Below are 26,674 nucleotides of genomic sequence, written 5' to 3'. Positions count from 1 at the left end.
TAAATATTTCTTTCTATCGTTCTTTTTCTCTGTTCCTTTCTTTCTCTCTCTATATTTCTCGCTTCCTATATCTTTCAATCTCTTTCTCTCGCTGTCTGTTTTTTTCTCTTTCTTTGATTCTCTGCCTTTCTCTCCTTTTTCTTTCTGCCGTTCCTTCTATCTATTTTTCTCATTCTGTCTGTGCTATTCTTTACTCTCCCCCTTCCGCTTTCTCTCCTCTCCACCCTCACACCTGTCCTCCTGAGCCTCACTTCCATTTTCTACCCCCTTGCTATGCTATATTATACGTGCTGCTGTGCTAGCGTGCCTGGATATCAGAGTGGTTAAGACGCTCCGTGGAGCCGCCGGGTTCATATGGGGACATATTACTACCAGTACTGTATTTGCATTTCTGCTATAGAGGCCTTTGTACTCGCTTCTCCTGTGTGAGGGACTGCAGCCTGTGATGTTCCTCCTTGGAGTCATATTGTTTCTTCGCATTCCCCACATGTGCATCGTCTCCCTTTCGCTGCCTATATTTGCGTCGCTGCTGTCGACGCATCACCACGTCATTAGCCTTTTCAAGGAAACCTTACATTGCCTGAAACGTGTCGGTAGCGTTGCAGGTGTGACCGCAAAACCTCGACGGAGAGAGGAGTATCGCGAGAGAAGTGGTAGGAGGTCACGTGATCGACTCCGGAGAGGAGTTGTACCTGAAGAGGGCAGTCATTAAACAAATAAAAAATTCACAGGGTCTCTTATGCACTCGCCTAGGACAACTCGAAGGTGAAAGCCATCTTCTTTTAGATGCCAAGCAGCTTTTGCTCGGGGCTGTGTCCGTCATTCCATCGGCGACATTCGTCTCGGGAACCATGTGTGCTGGCACGCGCTAGCGCGTTCGGGCCTGTGTAAGGGGCTGGGTAAGACGCTGTGGCCTCTCCCCCTTCCACTCTCGTTAACCATGTGTGCTGGCACGCGCTAGCGCGTTCGGGCCTGTGTAAGGGGCTGGGTAAGACGCTGAGGCCGCTCCCCCTTGCACTCTCTCAGTAATCACGTGATGGCGTCGGGGAACGATATCAACAGCAACTACAGTGAATGGATGGTGTGCTCCACTTGCAAGGACACGTTAACATCGGGCAAGGTGCCCGTGATGAACGGAAGTTTAAGTCGACCTATGCGCTGCTTCGCAGCCCCACATGGTTCCATTTAGTGGGAGATGATGTAATTTTTTTCTTCTCAGTTGATGTATTGATCCTACCACGCCACCCACAGGAAGCTTTCCGCACCTAACATGATTTTGCACTGCCTCCAGGATTGCTCCAGGATTGGAGACATGACAAGTTTTCAACACCTCTCCTGATTCTGCACTGTCTCCGTGATCGGCACGCCTTTGACCAAGCGATAACATCATGTGATGACGCCATCATGTTATGTCGTGTCATGTGACGTCATCATTACGTCATAGTGGCGTGATGATGACGTCACGAATTGTAGCGGCCTGTGGCGGGATGATGACGTCATGGGATGACGATATTTTGCATCATTCGTATTGGCGCTCACGCCACGGGACGCCGGTCAATTTTAGCGTTTCATGAGGCATCTGAAGATTTAGCATTAATACAGCAAATTATCTTGACTAGGCGGGGTTTGTATCCAGTCTTTGACGGCTTGAAGTATCATAACCGCTGGGCTATGCACCCACGTTTGCACAACACGAATTTTCGAGAAGCACATGAACGTGAGAGGGAAGTGGCCGCGTGGACCACTGGCCCCTTCCCTTTCACAGCGGATCACGCGCGTGACTGCGGGGGTCATTCTCGCCCGTAACTCTGATAGCCCGCTCCGCTAGCAACTTCTGGCAGTCAAGATCTGAAATGCCAGCGTTAGTTTTAACACGAAGCTGTTTTATGCAGGGGTCGACCAAGACTCTCATGACGTATTTCCGTCACGGAAATACGTTAGAAAAATGTACACGATCAGATGGCGAAGAAAAAAATTCCGTAAACGGGAGTCGAACCCATCACCTCTCCGTCCGCGATGGTAGGTGACGGACTCTCTAGCTCCTGCGCTACGATCACGCATTCAGGAGGCTTTACGAACGTGCCTTTTACCTCTCACAGTGTTCTTGATTTGTGGGGTTGTGTCGTCATCTGGTAGCGGTGGTGTGAAGTAGTGCATGGCCTCCGCGAATACCTCCGACAACGCACCGTTGCACCGTTTCTACGGACATGTAATTCAGCACGTTTCGAAAAACGGCTCACACAGCGGAGTGGCGGCTTTAGCCCAAGCTTCACTCATACCATCCGTCCATATTTTAAAAAAAATGAACAAACTTGTGCTCGGCCGCGCAAGACTTGATAACAGTGAAGGTGATCGATCCAAGAGCCATAAAAAGCTGAAAAACACAGCATATCCACATGGTGAATGATGATGAGTGGGGCGAAGCTCCGGAGGATATCATCGGTAAACCGTGAATCTTCTGTGTAACGTGCCATCAATCGTCATATAAAGAGTGGGAAACACTGTGTGTATATTACATACATCAACTTTTATTTTTCTTAGTTAGACGATGCTTGGCTTGCGTTGTCCCTTCATTATCACGCCTTTATGGTCCGTCAAATGAAGGGATAGCGTGGTGTGTCCAGATAAGATCGAACACGAGGTCCCGGTCACCATTTCCGATTTTCATGAAATTTACTGTAGGTCTAGGCATTACACACAGAACAATGGTTTCGCAGTTAGTTGTGCGAAAAAAAATTTTGTTCGCCTGAAAAAAATATACAAATATTGGCTTCAAAAACACTTTTCCGCCAATTTCGCGAATTCTGAATTTTGAGCGCACCTAGGGAAAAAACGGTGCACTTCTTCGTCACAATATTTATTCCCCTTAAAGAACAAGTGAAATAAAATCTTATTAGTTTTTTATTTTTCTTGCTTGTCGAAGCACTTTTGAAGAAAAAAATCACAAACATGGCAAATCGCACAAAATACCTGTATTTCGGGAATTTACTGCTGCAAGCAAGTTAATGTGAGGATAATAAAAATAGGTTTATAATAACTTTGATACTGTCGCTCTCTTTTAAAATAATTTGCGTGGTTTTATCGCGCTCCGTTTTACTCGATAAGTGGGCTGAAACGTAAGTGATTTGCCAAAAACGCCGAAATTTGAAAATTATTTTCTCAAAAAGGCCATTTTTAATTTTTTTAAAAATCCCTCTGATTGAATTCAATGACGTCGTCTACCGTTCTGCAGAAAAACACATTGCATTATTTTGGTTGCTAACAAGTTATAGTGCGTCGAATGTGACCATGGCAGCCTAGCGGCCGCGTCGTTCGTTATGTGCTGAAACTCGGATATAAGTTGCTAAAAATACTTGTACGTGACATAATCACAAATCCGCAGCTTTACACCAACAAATGCGCAGCCAGGTGTCATAGTTCGGCAAGCTTTGTCTTTCGATCAGAGGCTTGACAAACCCGCAGCAGCGGCCGCTCGATGCAGCGGGCACTCACATTACATGAGTGCCGCTTCGACTGCGGATGAGCCCCGTTTGCGCGCCAAACTACGCTCAGAGGACAAACGAGAGAAGGAATGCATCACTGTGAAAATTAAAGGCTGTTAAGCGCCAACAAATGTCATAATATGCAACGAAAACTCTGCCGGCAATTTCCCATTGAGCGCCTTCAATATAGCCATGCATGTATTTTTTTCCTGCCGTTATGCCCCAAGCCGCAAAATATCGTGCAAACGCTCGACTTGCGTTGAATATTCTATCTGCGGACGCACAACAATACAGTATTGTAAAAGCGGTTCTTTAATGAAGCAAATGACTTGGACACACTTCTTTTCACAGCCGGCTGACAAGTGTTCTGGCACGAGATGAACAACTGCAGTTTGAGTTGTTCGACCATCGGAAGCACGTATGACAGTTTTCTTTAGATGTCAATGGTTTTCTTTTGTGTCATACGTTGCTCATAGAATGAACCTAATTATCTTTAGGCCATCGGAAGAGAGAAAGCAACACATGAGCGCACTACTGGAGGCGCTTACTGGGAAATTGCCGGCAGAGTTTTCGTTGCATACTATGACATTTGTTAGCACTTAACAGCCTTTAATTTTCACAGGGATGCATTCCTTCTCTCGTTTGTCCTCTGAGCGTAGTTCGGCGTGCAAGCGGAGCTCATCCTCATCCGCAGTCGAAGCGGCAATCATTTATTAACCAAAATAATGCAACGTTTTTTCAGCAGAATTGTAGAAGACGTCCTTGACGTCAATCAGAGGGATTTTAAAAAAAATTAAAACTGGCCTTTTTGAGAAAATCATTTTCAAAGTTCGGCGTTTTTGGTAAATCACTTAGGTTTCAGCCCACTTATCGAGTGAAACAGAACGCGATAAAACCATGCAAATTATTTTAAAAGAGAGCGAAAGTATCAAAGTTAATATGTAAAGAGTTTTATTATCCTCACTTTAACTTGCATGCAGCAATAAATTCCCGAAATAAAGGTATTCTGTGCGATTTGCCAAGTTTGTGATTTTTTTCTTCAAAAGTGCTTCGACAAGCAAGGGAAATAAAAGACTCATAAGGTTGCATTTCACTTGTTCTTTCAGGAGAATAAATATTCTGGCGAAGATGTGTACCGTTTTTTCCCTAGGTGCGCTCAAAATTCAGAAATCGCGAAATTGGCGCAAAAGTGCTTTTTTCGGCCAAAATTTGTATATTTTTTTTTCAGGGGAACAAAATTTTTTTTCGCAAAACTAACTGCGAAACCATTGTTCTGGGTGTAATGCCTAGACCTACAGTAAATTTCATCAAAATCAGGAATGGTGACCGGGACCTCGTGTTCGATCTTATCTGGACACACCCAGCGGCTCCTGTACGGGTTGCAATTGGAAATTTGAAAATACCAGGTCCATACACGTCCCTCGGATGGTCGTTGGTTTCATATGATTAAAGGACATGCACGTGAGAGCATATTTGGCTGCCATATGTTGTATTAACCACTCACTGTTCTTTTCGGTAATATCGACATTCAGGTCACCAACTAACACAAATGGTCTATTCTTGTACTTGTCATAATTACACAATGCCGTGTCAGTGAATGTGTTGATATTCCCACTCGACAAATTGGGTGCAAGGTACATGGCCATGATGATGCATCCATCAAAATCGATGGCAGCATATTCACCGTTGTGGCTCCGTGTCGTTGTTAGTAGTTTCAGATCTTGTGCCTTTTCTGTTTGTTTGACGTATACGGCCACACCACCTGCAGGACGCTCTGCATCATCGATGCAGACGACTGGAACGTATCCTTTGATATACGGTCTTTTGGCGTTCCACGTCTCGGTAAGACAGAGAACGTCCACCGCAGTTAGTATGGGGTCCCGTTCCACATCGTCTACAAGCTTCACATAAAACCAGCTAGGCTTACATGGTAGGCGGGAAACTACAGAAGGCATCAACAAGTAAAGAAACATAAGAGAACGGCTATCTTTTGCCAAGACATTCGACCACTGCAAAGTTAACGGCTATCTCGTGGATGGTTCTCTGTAGCCTTGTCTTCCACACGGCGACTCCGAGCGAAAGAGAAAGCGCGCCAAGAGGGAGCCTCATGGCGCGTTACTTCTGAAACGTTGTCTTCGGGCGTCGTTGAAAACACGAGACGCAGTAAAGAAGAAAGAACGCCACACAGGCGAACACGCACGAGAGTCTCACTCGTCAACGTCGTGTTCTTCTTCTACTGCATAACAGAACGCGCCTCTCACGAACTAGAGGTGGCTACTACAAACAAACAAACGGAGGATGCACATACCCACGGCATAAGGAGCTTCGCCCCTAAAATAGCTCTGCGATGCAAGCATTATTGTCACACCGCGTTCCCTGCTCGAACCGTGAGAAATAATGGCCAGGCTACTGTGGCGACACGACGCCCGTCACTTTTTCCGTCGCTTTTCTCGCCCGGCTGTACTGTGATCTTTCTGTTAACCTTTTAACATTTCGCGGGATGGCGACCTTAGCCCAAGCTCAGTAATGAAGATCATCGCCCAATAGCCGATGCTCTTCTGGCTGTCACACCGCTTTCTCAGAATACGCTCTCCCCGTGCGAATGGAACGGCCTGGGCAACACTAGCAACGGCGCGTTGCCGGAGCAAATCTCGAAGGCCACGAGTAATGCATCGTGACACTAACTAGCCCCGACTGCGAGCGTTTCGGTAATCTCATCGCGGCGGAGGCTTTCGCTGCAATATTCTAGAAAAGCAATATTCCAGAAAAGCAATACTGTATTGCAATATTGTATTGCAATATTGTATTGCAATATTGTATTTCAATATGGTACCGGTCCCAGGCGGATTGGTGAAATGTGGCCTCTACGGTGCTTTGATTCGGTGACGACGCAGTCACGCGATTCGCCTTTCGCATCAGCGTGTGACGCCTCGTCGCCAGCGTATAGACGCTTCCGAATAGCCTAACGGTGTTTCTCCGCCGCCTACAGAGAGCGCACACCTTGCCATTTCTCTCCACAAATGACGACGATTTGAACGTATTCATGTCGAGCTATAGTGTTTATTATGTAGGAAAGAAGTGGAAATATTAAGGGCTCATTTTTATTTGTTGTACACAATATTTATGAGAACTAACAGACAATAATGCCAAGGAAAGTATAGGGGACGTTATTAGTAGTAAATGTAATGTAAATGTGAAGAAAGAAAAGTGGACGAAAAGATAGCTCGTTCTGGCAGACTTGATGCTTTCAGGTAGTATGCCAGGGATTATAGGTCAGCTGCCAGCTCGTAAGAAGTTCACTTGCTACGTGACGCCAACAGGCAGAAAAAGAGTGTTCCACACTCACCGTCATGGCTACTGGCGGCGCTGACTGACGCTCCCACGTTTAAATACACATATATGCCCCATAAAGTGGACGGGGTGATGGCCGGCGGGGTAGCTCAGTTGGTCGAGCATCGGGCGCGTTATTCGAAGGTCGCAGGTTCGGTCCCTGCCCGCGGCAAGCTATCTTTTCGTCCACTTTTCTTTCTTCACATTTATATTACATTTACTACTAATAACGTCCCCTATACTTTCCTTGGCATTAGTATTTATTATGTGTATGTTGAAGCCATCTTTGCGTGGGATTCGCCATATGCAGCGTCCAGATATATGTTACCGACTACAGGTACCACAAAGGTTTAATCATGTTCATGGACGTTAGTCGTCGGGATGATGTGCCACCAGGCGGCAACATGGGTGTGTCCTCATCAAGCATTGCTATAGCTGCCAAACACCAATAAACATTGTGCAAGCTCTCGTACATCATTATCAATGCCTAATAAACACTCAACTTCTTCTGCGAGGACACGTTTCACTTTCGTGTTACACCGATGCCTTTGGCGAAGGGATCAACCATTTTTTTTTCAAATTATTTATCACACGCATGCCGCAAAGACGAAGTGAACGAAGTTAACGTACAGCTCTCTGGCATGGAGCCGCGAGGCGCGTGGGTGGCTTCAGGCTTTTAACTGCGGAGCTTAGTGCAAAATATATATGGAGCGTCCGCAGCTACTAACTGGTATGTGCCACAGAAATTGGTCCAGCCCCACTACTCCCCTCCGGTGAACTAAAAATTAAGCTGTCTATAGCTAGAATTTGGCTAAAGTCGCGGGCTCTCCGGAACATAGATAGATAGATAGATAGATAGATAGATAGATAGATAGATAGATAGATAGATAGATAGATAGATAGATAGATAGATAGATAGATAGACAGACAGACAGACAGACAGACAGACAGACAGACAGACAGACAGACAGATAGATAGATAGATAGATAGATAGATAGATAGATAGATAGATAGATAGATAGATAGATAGATAGATAGATAGATAGATAGATAGATAGATAGATAGATAGATAGATAGATAGATAGATAGATAGATAGATAGATAGATAGATAGATAGATAGTGTGTCCCAGGGTTTCACTTGTGCAATATGTGCGAATGGTGACACTGTCAGCGAAAGATCAGAACAAACGAGTCCCTTAGTGAATTGTGCGCGCCTCAATCACAATATAAAGGGCGGCTATACGTCCCATCTGTTGCAAGAACTGTTCTGAGAATTTCGATAGGAAGACCGGGCTTTCGTTTACGCAGATGGCGGCAACGCTACTATACAGCAAAGTAAAGCTAGGAAATATCAATATGATGCCACCAGAGCCGCTGTTTAACCAGTCTTCGCGGCGTTAAGTCAGTGAAGGTGCCTGACTTTTGTTGCTTTGTTTGATTTTTTTGTAGCCGTCATGCTGCCAGCTTTGGTCACTTGCACTTCTTCCTGAGGCGTGTTATCCTTTCGCCCTAATGACCGCATAGGAGCATCAGTCACTTAGTGCACTACGACGTAATGAAAACGTGCAGCGCACGACAAAGCAATTAACTTTCGCGAATATTGTGCCACTTTACGCGAATATTATGCAACATTATGCGCAGCTTCATTTGAATGTTTGTCCGAAAAAAATAACTCACAAAGCCGTCTGTCGTTTGAAGGGGTGATTTTTTAGCTGCTGATCTGGTGCGAGGAGCCGGAAAGCGCAACACCCAGGACCTTTTTCTTGTTTTTTTTTTTCAACACACGCAACATAGATATGCTGTATCTTACAGAAAATGCAAAATTATATCCCATCGCTGACGCATACACGCAGCTTGTCCGAAGCAGTGTTGTAAGAACGGCGTTCCATGCAATCACGTTCTAGGAACTACAGTCGGATGAAACTTTCGAAGTCTACGGGTGTTGCTCCTCAAAGGCGGATGCACACAAGCCTGCCCCAACAGGCATGCACTCCAGACTGAGCCGGACGGCCGCTTACCCCACCTTCGTAGAACATTGCCGAGTGCACGAGCGGGACTATTTCTTTAGTGGCCGAGGCGATCAGCTGCCGAGCTTCGGTCATTTGGGCGGGGACACGTCTTAAGTTGTATCTGGCTGTAGTTTCTTTTGGGAGGAACGGAGGTAGGCCATCATTCATTTAAGGATCGGTAGAACTGTAACGGTAACTCGATGCGCTTACGAAGGAACGGCAGAGGGAATAGCGTTCCTTGTGTAAGCGTTCCACGGAATTGAAATGACGTACACACGTGCCTGGATATCATACATAGCAGGTCGGTTGAGTGACCGCGAGAGGCGCCAGAAACAACCCCTCGCGTCTCACGTGCCTACGTTGCGTACCGTTTTCACTTCAAGGCGTCCGCGGGGTCGCAGTCTAGCGCACGGCGCCGAAACCAACCATGTGAGAAAGGAATAGCGTTTTTTTTCCCGTTTTATCTGAGCCAGTCTGGACAGCAGCTAAGGGCATTTCTGAAGCCTGAACACACTGTGAAGTGCATTTACTTCACATTCAAGCATCATAGAACAAATTGGTAATGCCGCTATCAGGAAAGGGCTCGCTTTTAAGATCGGAGCTCTATTGGGGTTCGCCCTGTCCTCTATTCTTGATGTCACGCTCTAAGCTTGGATCCCGATGTCATTCCCAGCATGTTCCCTGCTTGTTGGATAGAGGGCGCCAGCGCCTCGCAAAATTGAGCAACGGCGGCGCGGCTTACTGCGAGCCAATCAGTTTGCGCCAAGTGATGAGAAAGGGAAAGGCGCTTCAGACGGCCTTTGCCGCCATGGATTCTATCCGGGTAGGAGGTGCGAAACCGCTCGCCGGCGCCGCAGAGGCCGCAGACATCCGATATTGAACGTCTAGACCGTAAGCAAGCACTGGTGCGAGAACGTCCATGCTGGCGAAAAGCAAATAATCACTCGGTCCTCGCTAAGCGACGCTGTGCCAACGAAGACAAGCTGATACTTGGGACATGCTTGGGACATGAATGAGACAAGCTGAGACAAGAAAATTAGAGTCAACAAGCGGAAGAGCAATACAACACAGAATGAATACAGCACAAGTACATCTCCGCCGTTTCTTGAAATGTTACATTCGTACGACTATAGAGGGCACTTATCTAGTGAAAAATGGAGATAGGCCCACCTGTCGAAACGTCCGCCAGCCTGTCAGAGGCACTTGCTCCAGTTCAGACAACCTGCATTGCACATTGTGCGTCATACCGGATGTCCTAAACGTCTTAATATTCCTGCCTTTCTCCTCGATCATTTGTCAGTTCGCACATGAGCTTTGGATTTCCAGATTCCAGTGGCTTTAGTGGCGCTCTCGTCATTCTCATAGAAGCATGCGAGCACGTTCAAAGAAAGAGAATGAGAGACCACTCAAGGTCATGACGCGGGTTCACGTAGCTTCTTTCCCTCGTGTCCGACCGCTCATTGGGACAAAAGAAAAACGGCGCTCGTATTCCTGGGACACATACCTCTGGCTTCACTCATGCTTGACGGACTACTCATACTGCCCTCAGCTTTCGGCCTTCACGACACCACTGGTCGCCATTACCGATGCACAATGCACTGGAAAAGCCGCCGGGAGCGGAAAGCTCACGCTACGGTTGCCGGATATGTGTTCGTGTGTAATAGCTCCGCTAAAACTAAATACAATATTTCATTTGCCATGAAAGACAACGGCAATTTTTAATCGATGCCGTAGCTTACAATCCCCTTAATATTTCAAATAAACAGTAACTAACGATGATCCAAGCTGGGCGGTGTCCCTGGGGCGTCGAAAGCTTAACATATCAATGGTATGTACCAATATGAAACATTGTACACTTTGTCAAATGGTTGGCACAAACCTTGAGAGGCAATGACTGCACGGCTCTTGAAACTTTTTCCGTAAGCTCCACATCAGTCAGAACATGCGTGCTGTCGCTGTCCTCTGCCTCGTAGCGAAGTTCACCTGCGAACGATAGTTTCAGGCTCTGTAGCTGTGTGCATATATATATATATATATATATATATATATATATATATATATATATATATATATATATATATATATATGCAATATTGGAGGCAGGGGAGTAAACTCAGTTGCATATTGCTGTCAGCAACCTTGCGCTCTACAGACACTTTTTTGTCTTTAAATTATTTGTTTATTGGGATTATTTAACTAAATTGCTCAATCTTGACTTTAGGCGAGCAATTCAATTCGGAAAGTTTGAGAGTGTGTTCAGAAACTCCCATTGCATTTTTTGCAGTAAAGAAAGTCTCACATGTACCATTTTTTCCAATCTGCAAAGAAAGCCCGCGAAATAAAAAACAGAAAAAAAGCCACGTGACTAGCGCGTTCGCGCGCCGCGATCGTGCTGCTCTAAGCTGTGGTTTAAGCGAACGAAATCATCTGACATCGCGAATCGCCGGCACCTTTGCAGCGATAGGTCGATAAGTTGTCGGCGGTTTCTTGGCCCACGTCAGCCAGTTGGCGCGCATGACGGTGGAAACTTAAAGTCCCTTGATATATTGAAAGTAGCGACACTCTCCTCCATATCCTCTCCCAAGTGTCCAACCCTCCTCTCCCAAGTGTCCAAACCGTATCTATCTCTTATCTATCTCCTCTCCCAAACGACCACCGTGCGGGCGCCGGCACTATAACCCGGCTCGCGCCACTTTCCTATCAAGAATGCTATGTCACGCAGATAACGCGCGCGTTTTCCAGGCGACGGCCCGTGAAGCGGGGAGGTGGAAGGCTGAAGAGGAGGGTGCTCGGCGTGGCGGCTCGGTTAAAAGAAAGACGGTACTTTCCCAAAAATATCCAGGGACTTTATGGAAACTAGCGAGCGCGGGACAAGAAACCACCGCCACTTTATCGGCCTATCGCTGCAACAGAGCCGGCGAGTCGCGGCCACACCTGATTTAGTTCGCTGAAACCACGGTTGAGAGCAGCACGATTGCCCTGATGAGAGTTTAATATACTCCGATCAGGCGGAGTAAAAAAAATTACTCCCTTACGAGACGGCGCTTTTAGATGGACATATAGAAGTGATTCTTTAAATCCATCGGCGTACTTTTGCAGGTATATATTAGAGTAAATATTGTTCTCTATTGAAAAATAATGATGGCTTTCGGCATTACGCCATGAGCCAGGGAACCTCCAATATTAACTAGTCTCAAACGACACAACATCGCTCACACGTACGCAAACATACACAACTTTGCAAAGCATAGCACCACCTAAATCACCCGCTCGCGCTGCGCAACCATACACTAGTGTTCTTCGTAATTAAACAATGAGCATTCACAGCGTACCTGTAAAGAGACAGAAGTTCTTAGCGAAAAAAACTTCTTGGCGAGGCGGGACTCCAATCTGCGTCCACAAGATAAAAAGGCGAGCATCGTAACAACTCGGCTATCCAGGCACCCTAGCAGAGCATTGCATAGCATTCTATGGTTTAGTATAGCAAGGGACTGGGAAAGGGAAGTAAGGGTGAGGAGGTCAGACGTGAAGGTGAGGATGGCGGAAACGAGAAGGGAGAGCGAGGGCGGTGAGCCAACTGCGCAAAAGAGACAATTAAAACTGTTCTTTATGCAGAAAGCCTTTATTTTCTATGAAACATTCTTTGCTTCGCTGGCGGTGAGTGCGAGCTCGTCGCCGGCGCAGCACTCGCACCGGCCCGCTTGATGCCGACTACGTGGCGAATCCTTTTTCTTACCGCTAGGAAGCTGTAGCCGGTGATACACCGGTGACACTCCGCAAAGCAGCGGCCGCCGGCGGCCTCGACGAGGGCGTCGACGGTGCAGATTTCACACCGGCCTCCAGCCGGCTTGATGCCGACGGCGTAGCGAAGCCTTCTTACCGCATGGAAGTCGTAGCCGGTAACGCTCCGGGAAGCAGCCTCTGACGATCACAACAGCTTTCAATCACGACAGCTTAGTATTCCTTGTAGTTATTCATAATTCGACACGTTGAAGCGAAATATTCGCAGCGTGTCGGAGGCCTGAACTCGTGTGCATGGGCACGGCCACTCGATGGGAGAATAAACACAAGAGAGCCACTTCGATATGTTCGCGGTCGGACGCTGGCAGAACTTGAACTTGCCTCTGTCCGACGCGGTTCACCGCGAAATAAGCCTAGCCGTTCACACAAAACTCTAATCGGCAGTTCGTTCCTACAGTACGGTGCACTGGAGCTTCACACGGACGCGCACACACATGCACCACGCATGTCGTTCTACCAAAAGTGGTTTTTGAAACTCCCATGTGCAGTTTGTAAGCACATGACCGGAAACTCCGTCGGGAGAATAGGGTCTTCTCGTTTATATTCTCCGTCAGGGTTGCCAGGTTTGGCTACTTCGCGCCGATTTGGCTACTTTTCTAGGCCTGTGGCGGCAGAAAAATCGTCTGGGCTACTCGGCTCCACTTTGGCTACTTTCTTGCCCCCTCGATTTCAGCAAAATTATCAATACCTCGTGACGTCGCAGCCGCTGCTGTTCGAGTAGATGGTGCTAAAACATGACAGTCAAAGAGTGCTTTGAGCTATGAAAACTGAATTTTGCAATTTGATTACGCAGATAATGAACGTTAATAAAAAAATGGAGCAGTGGCTTATGCAGGTGTAAGGGTCAATGGTCGATCATATCATAAATACAAAAAACTAAACGTTTATAACCTGTCAGTCAAGCAGGCCTCTCGCACACACACACACACACACATAAAATGCTTTTGAATGTCTCGTTGGCCCTCAGCAAGAACTGTTGCATGGGGCCTCATTTTGCAGATCACCCATTGCTGACCGCGACTTAACTCTTTCATGCACAGAACCGCATTTTTTGCAGGAAACAGAGTTTTGTGCAAAAACGGTGAATTCTTTTTGAGAAAATCATTTTCTCATAAGCAAAAAAAAATGGCACGTTTAGTTCAAAAGATATTAGGTGGTCAGCTCAGGTGACCGCCATGCAGTAAGGGTCTACCAGTCAGTTTCGGTGGAAGGCTGCAAAACAGTGCTTTTAATCCTGGAGCACGGGGACATTGTATATACCACACATCCATCTGAATCTTGAAGGCACATTAAAGTATTTCGCAAAACTTCTCCTCCAAGCACCAATAAAAAATAATATATTACCAGCCTTCTAAGACCCTTCATGCATGGTGGTCACTGTAGGTGACCACCAACTTTAGCGACACAGTGTTCTGTGCTGACTGAGTACAGCTCTTAATTCTGGATTACTTGGTATTAGCTACTTATACAACGTGTTGTCCTAAGCTATCGACTTAATAAGAACCGGACATACTTTCATTTCTGTAAAATTATCTAAGGTCCATCGTGTAGCGCTCCTTGAAGACGACGGCAGCCGGATGAAAACAAACGTAGCCTGTAACAATGAAGCACAAACGAAGTGGCATCATCTCTGTCACTATGCTGAAAGCTTTAGAAACGTGCCGTATAAAATCTGACGCGAGAGGCTCGTGTGCTTCGAGAGAAAAAAAAGAAAAAAAAAGGTGGTTACCGTGGGTGACCTCCGTGCCGGAAAGAGTTCAACCACAATTGCAAGTGACCAGGAATCGAAAGCGCTCTGCACTAATCGACGTTACATATCGCATATTCGACATTCCAAGTGTGCACTGAAAACGCAGGACTCAAGAGACAAAGCCGCTCACTAACATTTGTTAGTGCGCGCTTGTGTTACCGGCTTTGCCTCTTTCCTGTTCCTGGTTTCCTGTGTCCTGGTTTTTAACACGAACGTGTTTTATGCCGGGGTCCACCAAAACTTTCATGACGTATTTCCGTCCCGGAAGTACGTCAACAAAATGAACGCCGCCCCGCCACGGGGGTCTAGAGGTTATGGCGCTCGACTGCTGACCCGAAGGCCGCGGGATTGAAGCCCAGCCGCGGCAGCTGCACTTTCGATGGAGGCGACAATGTTTGAGGCCCGTGCACTTAGATTTAGGCGCATGTTATGGAACCCCAAGTGGTTGAAATTTCCGGACCCCTCAACTACGGCGTCTCCCATAACCATATCGTGGTTTTGGGACGTTAAACCGCAGATAATAATATTATTAACAAAATTAACGCCATCAGATGGCAAAGAAAAAGAAACATACGAAAAAGTTGCGTTGACAGGAGTCGAATTTATGTCCTCTCGGTTCGCGACGATGGGTAGCGGGCGTTTAGCCCAATGAGCTACTGCCAAACACATTACGGATTCCGCATGAACGCGCCTTTTATCTTTCACACTTTCCTCTCGCAGTGCTCTTGGATGGACGGATGGATGCTATGAGCGTCCCGTTTTTTTAGGGGCGGGGACATCCTTGCCACCAGGCTCGAAAAAAACAAAGAAACAAAAACGCGCCGTTGCTACGGCCGCCCCATTCGGCGCGTTTCTAATACAAGTTTAATTTCCTCAACGCTTTAATACACCGTGAGGAGGCTGCTTTAGCCGAAGGCTCGCCCATAACATCCATCCATATTGAAAAATTGCTTTCCGACGCTCGCCTGGCTGTCGCACCGCGTTCCCCGCTCGCCCTTTGAGAAGTAACGGCCAGGATAGAGGGAAGACACGACACGCGTAGCGTTTCTGGTCGCATTTCACGACGCTTTGAAGGAGTGCATGTCGAGTATCAGTGTTTATTATGTGCTTGTTGATGCCATCTTTGCGCGGGATTCACCTTATGCGGTGTTCACGTATAGGTGAAGAACTTCAGCTACGTCATCATGCATGAAATTATTGCTGAAGTCTACAATTTGTGCTGGAATCTCAGGAATTATGATTTTGAATTGTTCGTGCTGTGCATGTTTATATTCTCACCGAAAGGCTTTTGCATTTGGTCATTTAAACAAAAACGTGGAAGTGGTTTTGACACATGTGTGGCTACTTTTGGCTACATTAAGTGCCCTTGGCTCAAGTTGGCTACGTTTTGGGTAGTTTTTCCCATTTCCTGGCTATTTTTTGTCTGTTCAACCTGACAACCCTGCGTCCCTTAGCAAGAGGAGTATAATTACGACATATGTCGTTTTCACACCGTTATGATTGAGTAGATGATTCGGGCTTCGGAGATTTTGCGGCTGATAAGCTGATATAACTTCCATCTCGGCTAATTTTTGCTTACAGTGTACTCATGACGGTCGAGTGTTGGGATTGTAATACCTGATGCGATTTCGCATACCTTTATTGTGTCATGAGCAATAGCGTTTGCTTTTTTGCAAAGTGTATGTTACACCTCGGCATGATGTATTCAATACCCACTACTGTATAAGGCCCGAAATACAGGCCGGCTGTACCTAGAGTACTTAAAATGCTTGCTCCGCTTTAGAAAAAAATAATAAATAAAAATAAATAGGAGAAGTTCAAGTGCTTTGCTTTACGTTGTTTGCCTTTCCAAAAAGGCAAACAAGATAAAGCAATCGATATTCTTCTATCTCAATTTCGATCCTCCGAGCTGCGCTCATTACTGTTTATTGTCGATGAGCTGGCAATATCGTGAAAAAAAATTGGCCGCGTATCTGCGTGCTTCGCTGCAAATGTCGTCTAAAGACGATAGAAGAGGCGCTGCGTAAGATATAGACGCCATCTGGCAATACGTCGGGAAACATGAGTGCTGTGTTGCGAGCTGGTAGTCCCGGCGCAGCAGCAGGCGAAGACCGGCGGTGACGAACGCGACCGGTGGGGACGCCAACCAGCCCGAACACGCGGTTTGGCGCGATGCGCTGAAGCAGAAGAAACGTCCGCACTCAACGAGTACTCTCCACACGCTCTTTTATTTACACGTCGCCTGCGTAAAACAGGAATGCCAGAGCGGCGCCCCATAGCATTTGTACAGTGCAATACAGAACCGAAACCGAAACACAACAATGAGCTCGTGCATAGGGCACAGAGGAAGGCAAGTTTCAGCGCAGTCGCATTTTCAGCGCCGGTTAAGAAAGTAGGGTCTTTGGAATTACGTATGTATGCATTTTCTATTAAAGGAACACACCACCTAATACTTACCTAGTGATGTTGCGCCTCAGGTATGCGTGATATTTACTTTTTGATCGACAACGTTCACAAGCATGAACAGCCGTACCAGTTCAAGATGGCTGGCCCTTGGGCAAGTGGTTCAACTTTGGCCGAGGGGCTGAATCGAGTGACGTGCCGACAAACAGAAAGACAGACAGAAAGACAGACCAAAATTTCTCCGTTTAAGTATCCCAAGAAAGACTATCGTCTTTAATAAATTACGCCCACGAGGATTAGAGAGACTGTCGTTGTAAACTGGTTAGGTATGCTTCGTTATGGTGCAAAATATATTTCGTGGCAAGACCGAGAGTAGCAAAAGAGAAGTACCGTATTTACTCGATTGTAACGCGGCCACGATTTCAACTCGAGCGGCGACTATTCATTGCGTCCAGGAAGAAAAAAAATGCGATTTTGTAATTTCCGTATTCAAATGTAACGCGAGGGTCGACTTTAGGGAGCAAAAATGTGGAAAAAAGAAAACTCGCGGTACATCCGAATAAATACGGTAAGTGTTCTCACTTCACTTCCTTCGAGTTTAGTCTTACCTTTCACCAAATATATTTTGCGCCACAATCAATCATACCTAACTCATCTAAGCTTCTAGAGGAAATCCTTTTTGTTTTATTTCAAGCCGACATTTCGGTGCTCATCGTTTTTTTATTATTACTATTGCATCCACCTCTAATGCAGATGTTCAGAAAAGAATGTTCATCCTTGGAATAGACTTACTTTCTGTAAGTGATGTCTTGGCCAAGACCACTGTTGCTCCTGCCATGATGCATCCATACGCAGCTAATAGATTATCTATGGAGTTTTTAAGGTAAATGCAGATCCTGTCCCCCGGAACGACGCCATTCTGCCGAAAACCCACAGCGTAGCGTTGCATCCGAGATAGTACCTCGACACGAGTCAAGCTCGTAGCGTCATCAACCTGAAGAAAAATGACGAAATGTGCATACTGAATTCGGCAAAAGGAACGTATAGCCCCCATTAACTCATAAGATCACATAAAACAATGCACGTCAGCTTGCTGAAAGCTACCGCGAATGTTTCTCTATCTCTTCATATATATTATTTTCGAAAACTAGCAAACAATTTTCTCTCTATTGCAATGGTGCTCTCGAATTGCAGTTTGTTGCATTTACTACAAGTTTTTGATGCTCAGGTATGAGCCGCGATTTCAAACGCTAGCCATTTGCTATGTTAGTTAGGTCTATGTATGGATACTACTCTTGATGCACTTTAAAATTTCAACGTTTGTGCAAGCGACAGCGTTTGTTGAAGCACCTGCGACTTGGTTCTCTCAGCTTTTTAAAGCTTTGTGTGAAATTAGGGCCCGGAATCTATAGTGCGGAAATACTTTATTGAAGCGGTAAGTTCAGCGCCCGTATTCCAAAAAAAAAAAAATTGGGGGAGGGGCTAAGCATGTAGGAAAGGGTGTTCCACCAACACTATACTCGGCGACAACTTTTATTGACATCACTGTGGAAGGTACAGAACCGAAGCGCATGCCTAGCTAACACACCAAAAAATATTATTTAGGTTTTACTAATAATTTTCTCATTTGGCTTGATAAAATATATGCTAATTCATTTATTATAAGGCTGAAACAGTTGCCGGAAATCGTAGGTAAAATACAGTTATTGTTGACTTTGCAAGAATGCCTTCCTGTTCTTTTTATTTCTTATTCAGCACCACCTTTCCAGCACGGCCGTTTTCCAATGTAAACATGGCGTCCATGACGCAGTAGGTCAGTGTGCGTCCGCAAACACGCTGGTTAGTTCTCCAAAAAATACACTCGTAATTTGACGCTAAAATGTACGCTGAGCGATCAAAATGTTTTTCCCATTCACATTTTTCACGTGCATAATTTTGTAAACGCGTTAACGATGCGGGCGAGCTAAACCGAAATCGGCGGCAAGATGGCGTACTATTTGCGGAGCAACGCGTATGTGCAGAAGCCCTGCCTCCATAGCCTTCGTTCCACTGTCAAGATCAATTTTAAACCTCCTTGGTCAAATAAGTTGTCGAGGAAGAAGAAGATGCTTTAATGACAAGAAGGAGCAGAGGTCGGCCTGGAAAGCGGGTTTCTAGCCTGCTACTCCTCACGGGGGTAAGGGGGAAGGGGAAAGAAAGAGAAAGAGGGTGGTGTGATGATAGGCGACGATGGTATGGCACAATGAGTGGCACCTGTGCAGGGGCGCAGAATGCAGTGTACGCCTATGTTTCCCACAGAAAAATCACTGCTATGGGAAATGAGAGACGGAAGAAAGATTATACGCAGAGACACGCAGTCCGCTTTTAGTTAACGTGCACGCTGCGAATCTTTATTGCTCAACTACGCACAAGAGAAATTCCCACCGGCCCTACATTCCCAGTGCTTCGCCCATTCATCACCCACTCATCCCAGAGATCCCCAGAGCTTCACCCACTCATCATCATTCACGCCTTGAATATGTGTGAATTCTTTTTCTTTAGTGAACACTGGAACATAAGATGGTTTGGATGACGTGCGATAATCTGCTCACACCACCTTTAGGCTAGTTTCTTCACATCATATTGTTTGTTTTGGCTATTCTGCGTTTTAGTGCAGATATATATTTGGTTTTTGCCGCACATTTCACTGCTCCTTTTGTATTATAATGTATTCTCCTTCGCCTTCAATAGAGACCCATTTTGTAAATGTAATGCTGTAGAGCTAAAAACGAAAGACAAACATACATCCACTTAAAGGCAAGGACACCTCCTGCGCTTCTTGCGTTAGTACTGTATAGCTGAACTGTAGCAATAAATAAATCTGTTGCCCTCAACAAAAGGGATTAGTCGAAAAAAGAATAGCGGGCGAGTTTGGCTTGCTGTCTTTGTTTTTTCTCAGCATTTGAAATGCAGTAATTATAAGTATAAATGAAAAACTATAAAATTGCTTGGTAGGTCTGGTGAATTGCTCAGTACTCAGGTCAAGCTACTGTACAGGAATAAACGAAAGAAAATGAATGTTCTTTACGAAGGCAGCGTTCTTACCAGCGCAGTCTTGTCGGGGTTCACCAGCAACCTTTCCCTGGTAAGACAGCAGAATGAGCACAGGGGGATATCAATAGACGGGTGCGGTGAATACACGACGCCATCCTCAATACGAGCTTTCATCTTCACACGATATAGCAACCAATCACTGCAAAAAAAAAGCAAACATTAGGTATCAGCGAAATTGCTTTCAGGAAATTTCAACGAAGCGTTTGTTGTTTACCGCACTCTATAGCACTCAACATAAGGTGAATGGCTGCCACAGTCACTCGAAAGACAAGCGAAGGCGAATTCATCACCCAGTATCACCACACTGTAATGAAGAGAAGGTTTTTTGAAAGAAGGCACTCCGAGTTCAACTTATTACGATTTGTTAGGTGACTATGACAAAGCTTGAATTCACGGCGATCATAGATAGCAACAGTGAACTCAGTAATATTTTGTATCCCAGAAAAACAGGGTGAACGTCGAGTAGAGTTAGTACTGCGATACGAAATATAAATAATAATGCTAATTTTTTAGCGCTGCGGCATCTGGGAGATTGCGGTGTACTAGGCAATGAAAATACGGATAATGCGGCTCGCGAAGTTCGCACACACAGGAGGTTCAAATGAGTGTTTGTAAAAGAGAGGTCCCAGCTAGAGCAAAGCCCTAGCTGCTCGCTGAAAGTAAATGGGGCTGCTGTTGACTAAGACAGTTGCGCATTTTAGAGCGAAGCTATCTATGGCTAGGGCATGCCTATTCGTCGTCCGTAGTCCGTGGAGGAAGATGCACATGCCTCGGAAATTGGCCCAACACCAATACTCACCACTGGTCCATTAAAAACGATGTCGTACGCCGGCAAGAACCTAAGGCCTTAACAACACATGCGCGTTGGAACGCGCCAGAACGCACTGATGAAGACGAACGCGCGTGGAAGATGAGAGCTAGCGCTGTAAGCATTTTCTGTTAAGCGCCGGAAGCTGCTGCCGGAGTCGCGCGTGTGAGCAGCACGTGATACTGACGCCATTTCCGAAAAGTCATTTTTTCGCCACACCGTTTCTCCGAGCGGCGTGCGCATGAGCGGCTTGCTGCCCAAGTGCTTCTAATCATATCTAGTATCTACAACAGTGTAATCGCAGCAGTGCGAAGTAGTCCATGATTTGGAGGGCTTGCAGTGCCATCGGAAATTTTGGCACAGCCTGCTCTGAATAATCCGCCACGCAGCCTACGACGGTTCAGGACACAAGACGAACGAGCGAGCAGCGCTTGAAAACCACCCAGAAAACTTCGTATCCTCCTCAAGATCTACAGCAGCAACATATTGCCACAACGCTGCCTTGTTTTTCAAGAACGTAGTCAATAAAAACGTGCCATCGTGCATGACAAGCCATCCACAACAGCTCGCTTTCACTGACGGCTCCGCTAGTGGCCACTGTAGGCCTAGACAGGGGTACGCCTCGGCCGCCTTGGCCGATGCCGTTTGCGATCGAGTCTGAGCTCGTCACAAAGCGCATATTTTCACCAACACGACTAACATAATCTTCTAATCTCGTGCGTTAATACATGGAATTACCTTTTTCAATGCACTCGACGGCGTCTCCGAGGGGTTCCACTCTGCCGAGACGTCCATACCGACAACGTCCATATCGCGTACCTCGCGCACAGCGTCATGTATTTAACGAGCAAGTCGACGACATGCTTCGACGCGATGTTATTCGACCTTCTAACAGGCCCTGGGCGTCTCCTGTCGTTCTTGTTGCGAAGAAAGACGGTTCTGTGCGGTTTTCTGTGGTCTACCGACGACTCAACAATATCACTGTTCATGTTCGAACGATTATGAGCGAAAACCGTATTTATATTTCTTAACCTAATTTCAGTATAGTGACTACGTTTTTTCTAGGCCGCTTGATAAGGTAGTTTCACGATATACATTAGCTTAACCTACGTGTGCCGCGTAAGGAGCAGTTTTAGAATAGGGTACGCAAAGATAGCGTTCGTTGGGCGCATATGCTATTTCCGCCACTTAACGTGAGTACGCAAGAGGATGGCGTACGACGCATGCGCAGTAGCAAGTTTTACAATGGGATACACAAAGATAGCGTTTGTTCCGTACGTAGCGTATAACACATGAGCAATGGCGATGAACGCTAACGCGAAGTTTTGCGCACCCAATTCTAAACTGCATTGTTGGAAATAACGGTATGTCTCATCTGTTTTATTGTGTTTTTTGTGGATGAGAGAATCTTTGGAGCGACAGCGTACTGGTTCATGCTTTCTTCCACAGTACTATGTGCATGTAACGAGAACCTGGGCATGCTTTTCTGTCAGTTGCAAATTTCGGAGGGCATGAGAGTCAAAGGCGAGTTTCACGGGGAGGAGTTCGGCATTTTTTTCTCAGTGGTGTGATTTCTTAGTGCTGCCTTGACTATATCGATGCGCTTTCGGATTTGTGATTTATGTTTCCCCTTCTCTGTTAACCTCCTCCTTTCTAGGTAAATCCGGCAGCTCTTAGCAGAACCAAAAGGTTCTCTTGCGCGTCTTTTGTGCCTAGCTAAATATAACAGGCTCGTTCTCTGTCGCCGTACGGTGTTATCGCGTTTTCAACTTTTCACACCATCCTATTTTAGGTATAATAGCAAATAATGAAATGATCTTTTCTCCTATTTATTGCAGCTGGTACTTGCCCTAAATGTTAAGAGACACATCTGGTTTAATAGAGCAGGCTCGCTTTCTGTCGCCGTACGGTGTTATCGAGTTTTCAACTTTTCACACCGTACTATTTTAGGTATAAAAGCAAATAACGAAATGATCTTTTCTCTCATTTATTGCAGTTGGTACTTGCCCTAGATGATTAGAAACAAAGGCTACAACAACTAAATTATTACATTCTTCTTCTTGATGGGCTGACAGTCAGGTTTTAGTATGAAAAAAGATGGATGTTAAAAGATCGACACTTTGCTCTTTTCCTTGGGATCTTGTCGGCATATTCAAGAAACCGCTAGGGCTATTGTGCTAAAATATGTTTTACGCGAAACGCTGCCCAATGCTGCTAATGGCACAACTTTCGTGTGTATGCCATTTGTAGTGTTCTTAGCAGACTTCCGGAAGTGCCTAGTGATTTCCATCAAGTGCCTGTCATGAAGCCATTTGTTCAGACTGACTTGCCACACATTGTGACATTTAGACACTGAGCAATGTGATGTACTAAGTGCAATACTCTGATCTGCCTGTGACAATCCTGAGTTTACAGCTGTGTGCTTATTGAGTAAAAAATGGGGAAGAGTCACAACTTCTTTAGGTGATGTGTCTCATCATTATATTTGTTCTTTTAGCCTGACGCTTTTTAATGCTGGGCATCATAAAACAAAGTGGTTTTTTTGGGGGCTGGCATTTTCCTATTCCTAAATTTGATTTATTCATTTCAGTGAGTGGCCCATTTATTGTAATATTTGTGGTCGTTTCCATTAGTTTTTTGTTCATACATTTTATTTTTGCGCTACAGTTGGTTTAGTTGTACGTTTTGTTATTTGTTGCTGTAAATTACAGCATTCATATTTTCTGCTAGCCATGGCACATTTAAGGTTAACTGTGAGCTCTCTAGGGATGTCAGACCATAATTCCTGTGATAAGATTTGTACGTAGCATTTCGAAGCCTGAAACCGTTACTTCTTTAGTGGGCGCAGTTCGAAATACGGATGCTGCATCCACAAATATTTGTAGCTAACGTCTAAAATGGCGCCTTTCGTTCGGAAAGTCTAGTCTTGCTTCTGTAATGATGCCAGAGTTCCTTGCCAAAATTTTTTCAGTCAGAAATGTTCCAACAGAATTGTGTTGTAAGAAAGTTCTTAAAAGTTCCATTTTGGGAGCAACACACTTCAGCAACAGTGATTTTGCAAGCCATTTACGTTCTTTTTTTATAACTATTCTCAGCTGGATGGACCAAATATTATTTTGCAGTTATGTTTTGTTATTAGTGATTTTAACACATTGGAGTCGATTTCCACTGACTGTGGTCTTAAGTAGCGCTATTGAACGATTGTTTTGAAACGAAGGCAGACACACATCAGGTGCTTGATGCATGCCGCCTTTCCTGCTTATAATGCTGTGTTGGAGCAAGATGGCGAGTTGGGCCTGTTGGTTTACGTCCATGTTTGGAAAATTAGGTTGCAGCACACTGAAAAAAAAACCGTGGACAGTAGAAGGGGACAAGAGTAAGCGCTGCCCTGTCCACTTCTACTGTCCATGCCTTTTTGTTGTGTTGCTGTGTTGGCTGTGGCTCGGTGTAGCCTCTTCTAACTCATTCACCTGTCGGATTGCTAAGGCAGACCGCAACTGTGTAGAGGCTATCGATCATCATTTGTGCCGCTGTCCGCAACTTCGACGGACTCACATCGACGGACTCTCCAGTAGGCCAGTGTGCCAGTGTGCCTTCAGGAGATATGATGGTCGGCCTTTTACTGTAGGAAAGATTCTGGGAATCTGTCTTCATAGCGCATCAGCCCAGAAAACCACACGAGCCCTCCTGCAGTACTTCAAGGCAACAAAATTGAGTGGCCGCCTGTGATACGCTCCTCTGTGTGTGTGTTGTGAAATGTGTCTCTTTCTATTTTTACTCTATAAAGAGGTTTATTAGCGGCGACGATACTCAACAGCGACAGTCAAGGCGGGGCCGACTCTCAGCGCGAGTTGCGTTCTCTTCGAAAAGAGCCGAAGAGGGCGACCCACTAAGAGGTGTTCGAGAGGACGACCCATTACCAAGTTCGATCGCTTCGCTACAATTACCCCGGGTACGAAAAGGGAGCCGCCTGGCGACCTAGCAACTTGTCACTATGAGGGGGTCGTGGTAGGGCTTCAGGCGCTCCACGTTGACAATGTCGCGCCCTCGACGGCGCATGTCCGAAGATGGTTCTATGGGTTCGATCAGGTAGTTGACCGGGGATGTGCGTTCGACGATACGGTAGGGGCCTTCGTATTTCGGCAGTAGTTTTGCGGGGAACAACGTTGCACTCTTTGAGAATAGCTTCGACGACTTCCGACAAGAAGACACGGCCTCGATCACTGAGCAGCTCCTGGGGTGGACCATGACGCATCATGAATCGGTGGAGCAGGAAGGAGGCCACATCGCGCGCTGTAGCCGCAGGGAGGGCGGCAGTTTCAGCGTATCGCGTGAGGTAGTCTACAGCGACGATGGCCCAGCGGTTACCAGCGGACGTCAGAGGAAGTGGCCCGTACAAATCGATGCCAACGCGCCCAAACGGCCGGTCAGGGCAAGGCAGAGGTTGCAGACCTGCCGGCGACAGGTGCGTTGAAGTTTTGCGGCGTTGACAATCGATGCAGGAGCGAACAAACTTCTGCACGTAGCGGTACATTCCTCGCCAAAAGTACCGTTGGCGAATGCGGTGGTAGGTTTTCGATACCCCAGAGTGTGCACACTGTGGATCAGAGTGGAACGACTCGCATATGTGAGAACGCAGACTGCGGGGTATTACTAGTAGCCACTGGCGACCGTCACCGTCGTAATTGCGTCGGTGGAGGAGGTCGTCGCGAACGGTGAAATGGTGGGCTTGACGACGCAATGCGCGAGAGGATGGTGTGGCCGATGGATCGGTCAGCAAGTCTATCAGTGAGGCAATCCATTGATCCTTGCGCTGTTCGGTAGCGATGGTGTGAACATCGATTGAAGCTACAGCTATGTGAGACACTGAGCTGTGGGCATTGTCGTCAGGCAAGGGAGAGCGGGACAGGGCGTCGGCGTCAGCATGCTGGCGTCCGTTGCGGTACAGCACACGGATGTCGTAGTCTTGGAGGCGAAGTGCCCACCGGGCGAGACGGCCTGAGGGATCCTTCAAGGACGACAACCAGCATAGTGCATGATGGTCGGTGACGACATCAAATGGGCGACCATACAAATAAGGTCGGAACTTCGTAAGGGCCCAAATGATTGCCAGGCATTCTTTCTCCGTAACGGTATAGTTGGTCTCAGCTTTAGTAAGCGTACGACTTGCATATGCCACGACGTATTCCGGGAACCCAGGTTTGCGCTGCGCAAGAACAGCGCCGAGGCCAACACCGCTGGCGTCCGTGTGTACTTCTGTAGGGGCCGTAGGGTCGTAGTGGCGTAGTATCGGAGGAGATGTCAACAAACTACGGAGCTTTGCGAAAGCGTCATCGCACTCTGACGACCACGAATTGAGGGGCCCGTTGCTGCCAAGGAGCTTCGTCAGCGGCGATATAATAGTCGCGAAGTTGCGGATGAAGCGCCGAAAGTAGGAGCATAGTCCTACGAAACTGCGCAGTTCTTTGACCGATGTAGGTTTGGGGAACTCTGACACGGCCCGAAGCTTGGCTGGATCGGGGAGAATTCCGTCCTTGGACACGACGTAGCCCAGTATTGTCAGCTGCCGTGCTGCAAATCGGCACTTCCTTAGATTCAGTTGTAGCCCGGCGTCGCTCAAACGCGTCAACACATCCCGTAGGCGTTGAAGATGCGTGGAGAAGTCCGGTGCGAAAACTACCACGTCGTCGAGGTAACACAGGCACGTGTGCCATTTCAAGTTGCGCAGAACGGTATCCATCATCCGCTCAAAGGTCGCGGGCGCATTACACAGCCCAAATGGCATGACGTTGAATTCGTACAAGCCATCCGGCGTGACAAAGGCTGTCTTCGGTCGAGCGTCATCAGCCATGGGGACTTGCCAGTACCCTGAGCGCAAATCAAGCGATGAAAAGAATTCTGCTCCTTGCAGGCTGTCAATGGCGTCGTCTATTCGAGGTAGGGGATAAACGTCCTTACGGGTGACCTTATTTAGTCGTCGGTAGTCCACACAGAA

General features: G+C 46.5%; 1 protein-coding gene across 1 annotated transcript in view; it reads right to left on the bottom strand.

Annotated features, from left to right (window-relative positions):
- The window catches only part of LOC119382105 (uncharacterized), a 57,267-nt gene extending 35,909 nt beyond the window's left edge, over nucleotides 1–21,358 (bottom strand). Inside the window, exons 1-4 of the mRNA XM_049413011.1 lie at nucleotides 21,329–21,358; nucleotides 19,863–19,985; nucleotides 17,571–17,772; nucleotides 10,704–10,807 (exon numbers count right to left, since the gene is read on the bottom strand). Of these exons, the coding sequence (XP_049268968.1) occupies nucleotides 10,704–10,807; nucleotides 17,571–17,772; nucleotides 19,863–19,985; nucleotides 21,329–21,358 (459 nt within the window). The remainder of the gene's footprint in view (nucleotides 1–10,703; nucleotides 10,808–17,570; nucleotides 17,773–19,862; nucleotides 19,986–21,328) is intronic.
- Nucleotides 21,359–26,674: the final 5,316 nt, after the last annotated feature.

This window comes from Rhipicephalus sanguineus, chromosome 2 (assembly GCF_013339695.2).
Source record: "Rhipicephalus sanguineus isolate Rsan-2018 chromosome 2, BIME_Rsan_1.4, whole genome shotgun sequence".
Lineage (NCBI taxonomy): Eukaryota > Metazoa > Arthropoda > Arachnida > Ixodida > Ixodidae > Rhipicephalus > Rhipicephalus sanguineus.
This window is presented reverse-complemented; position numbering and strand designations above follow the sequence as displayed.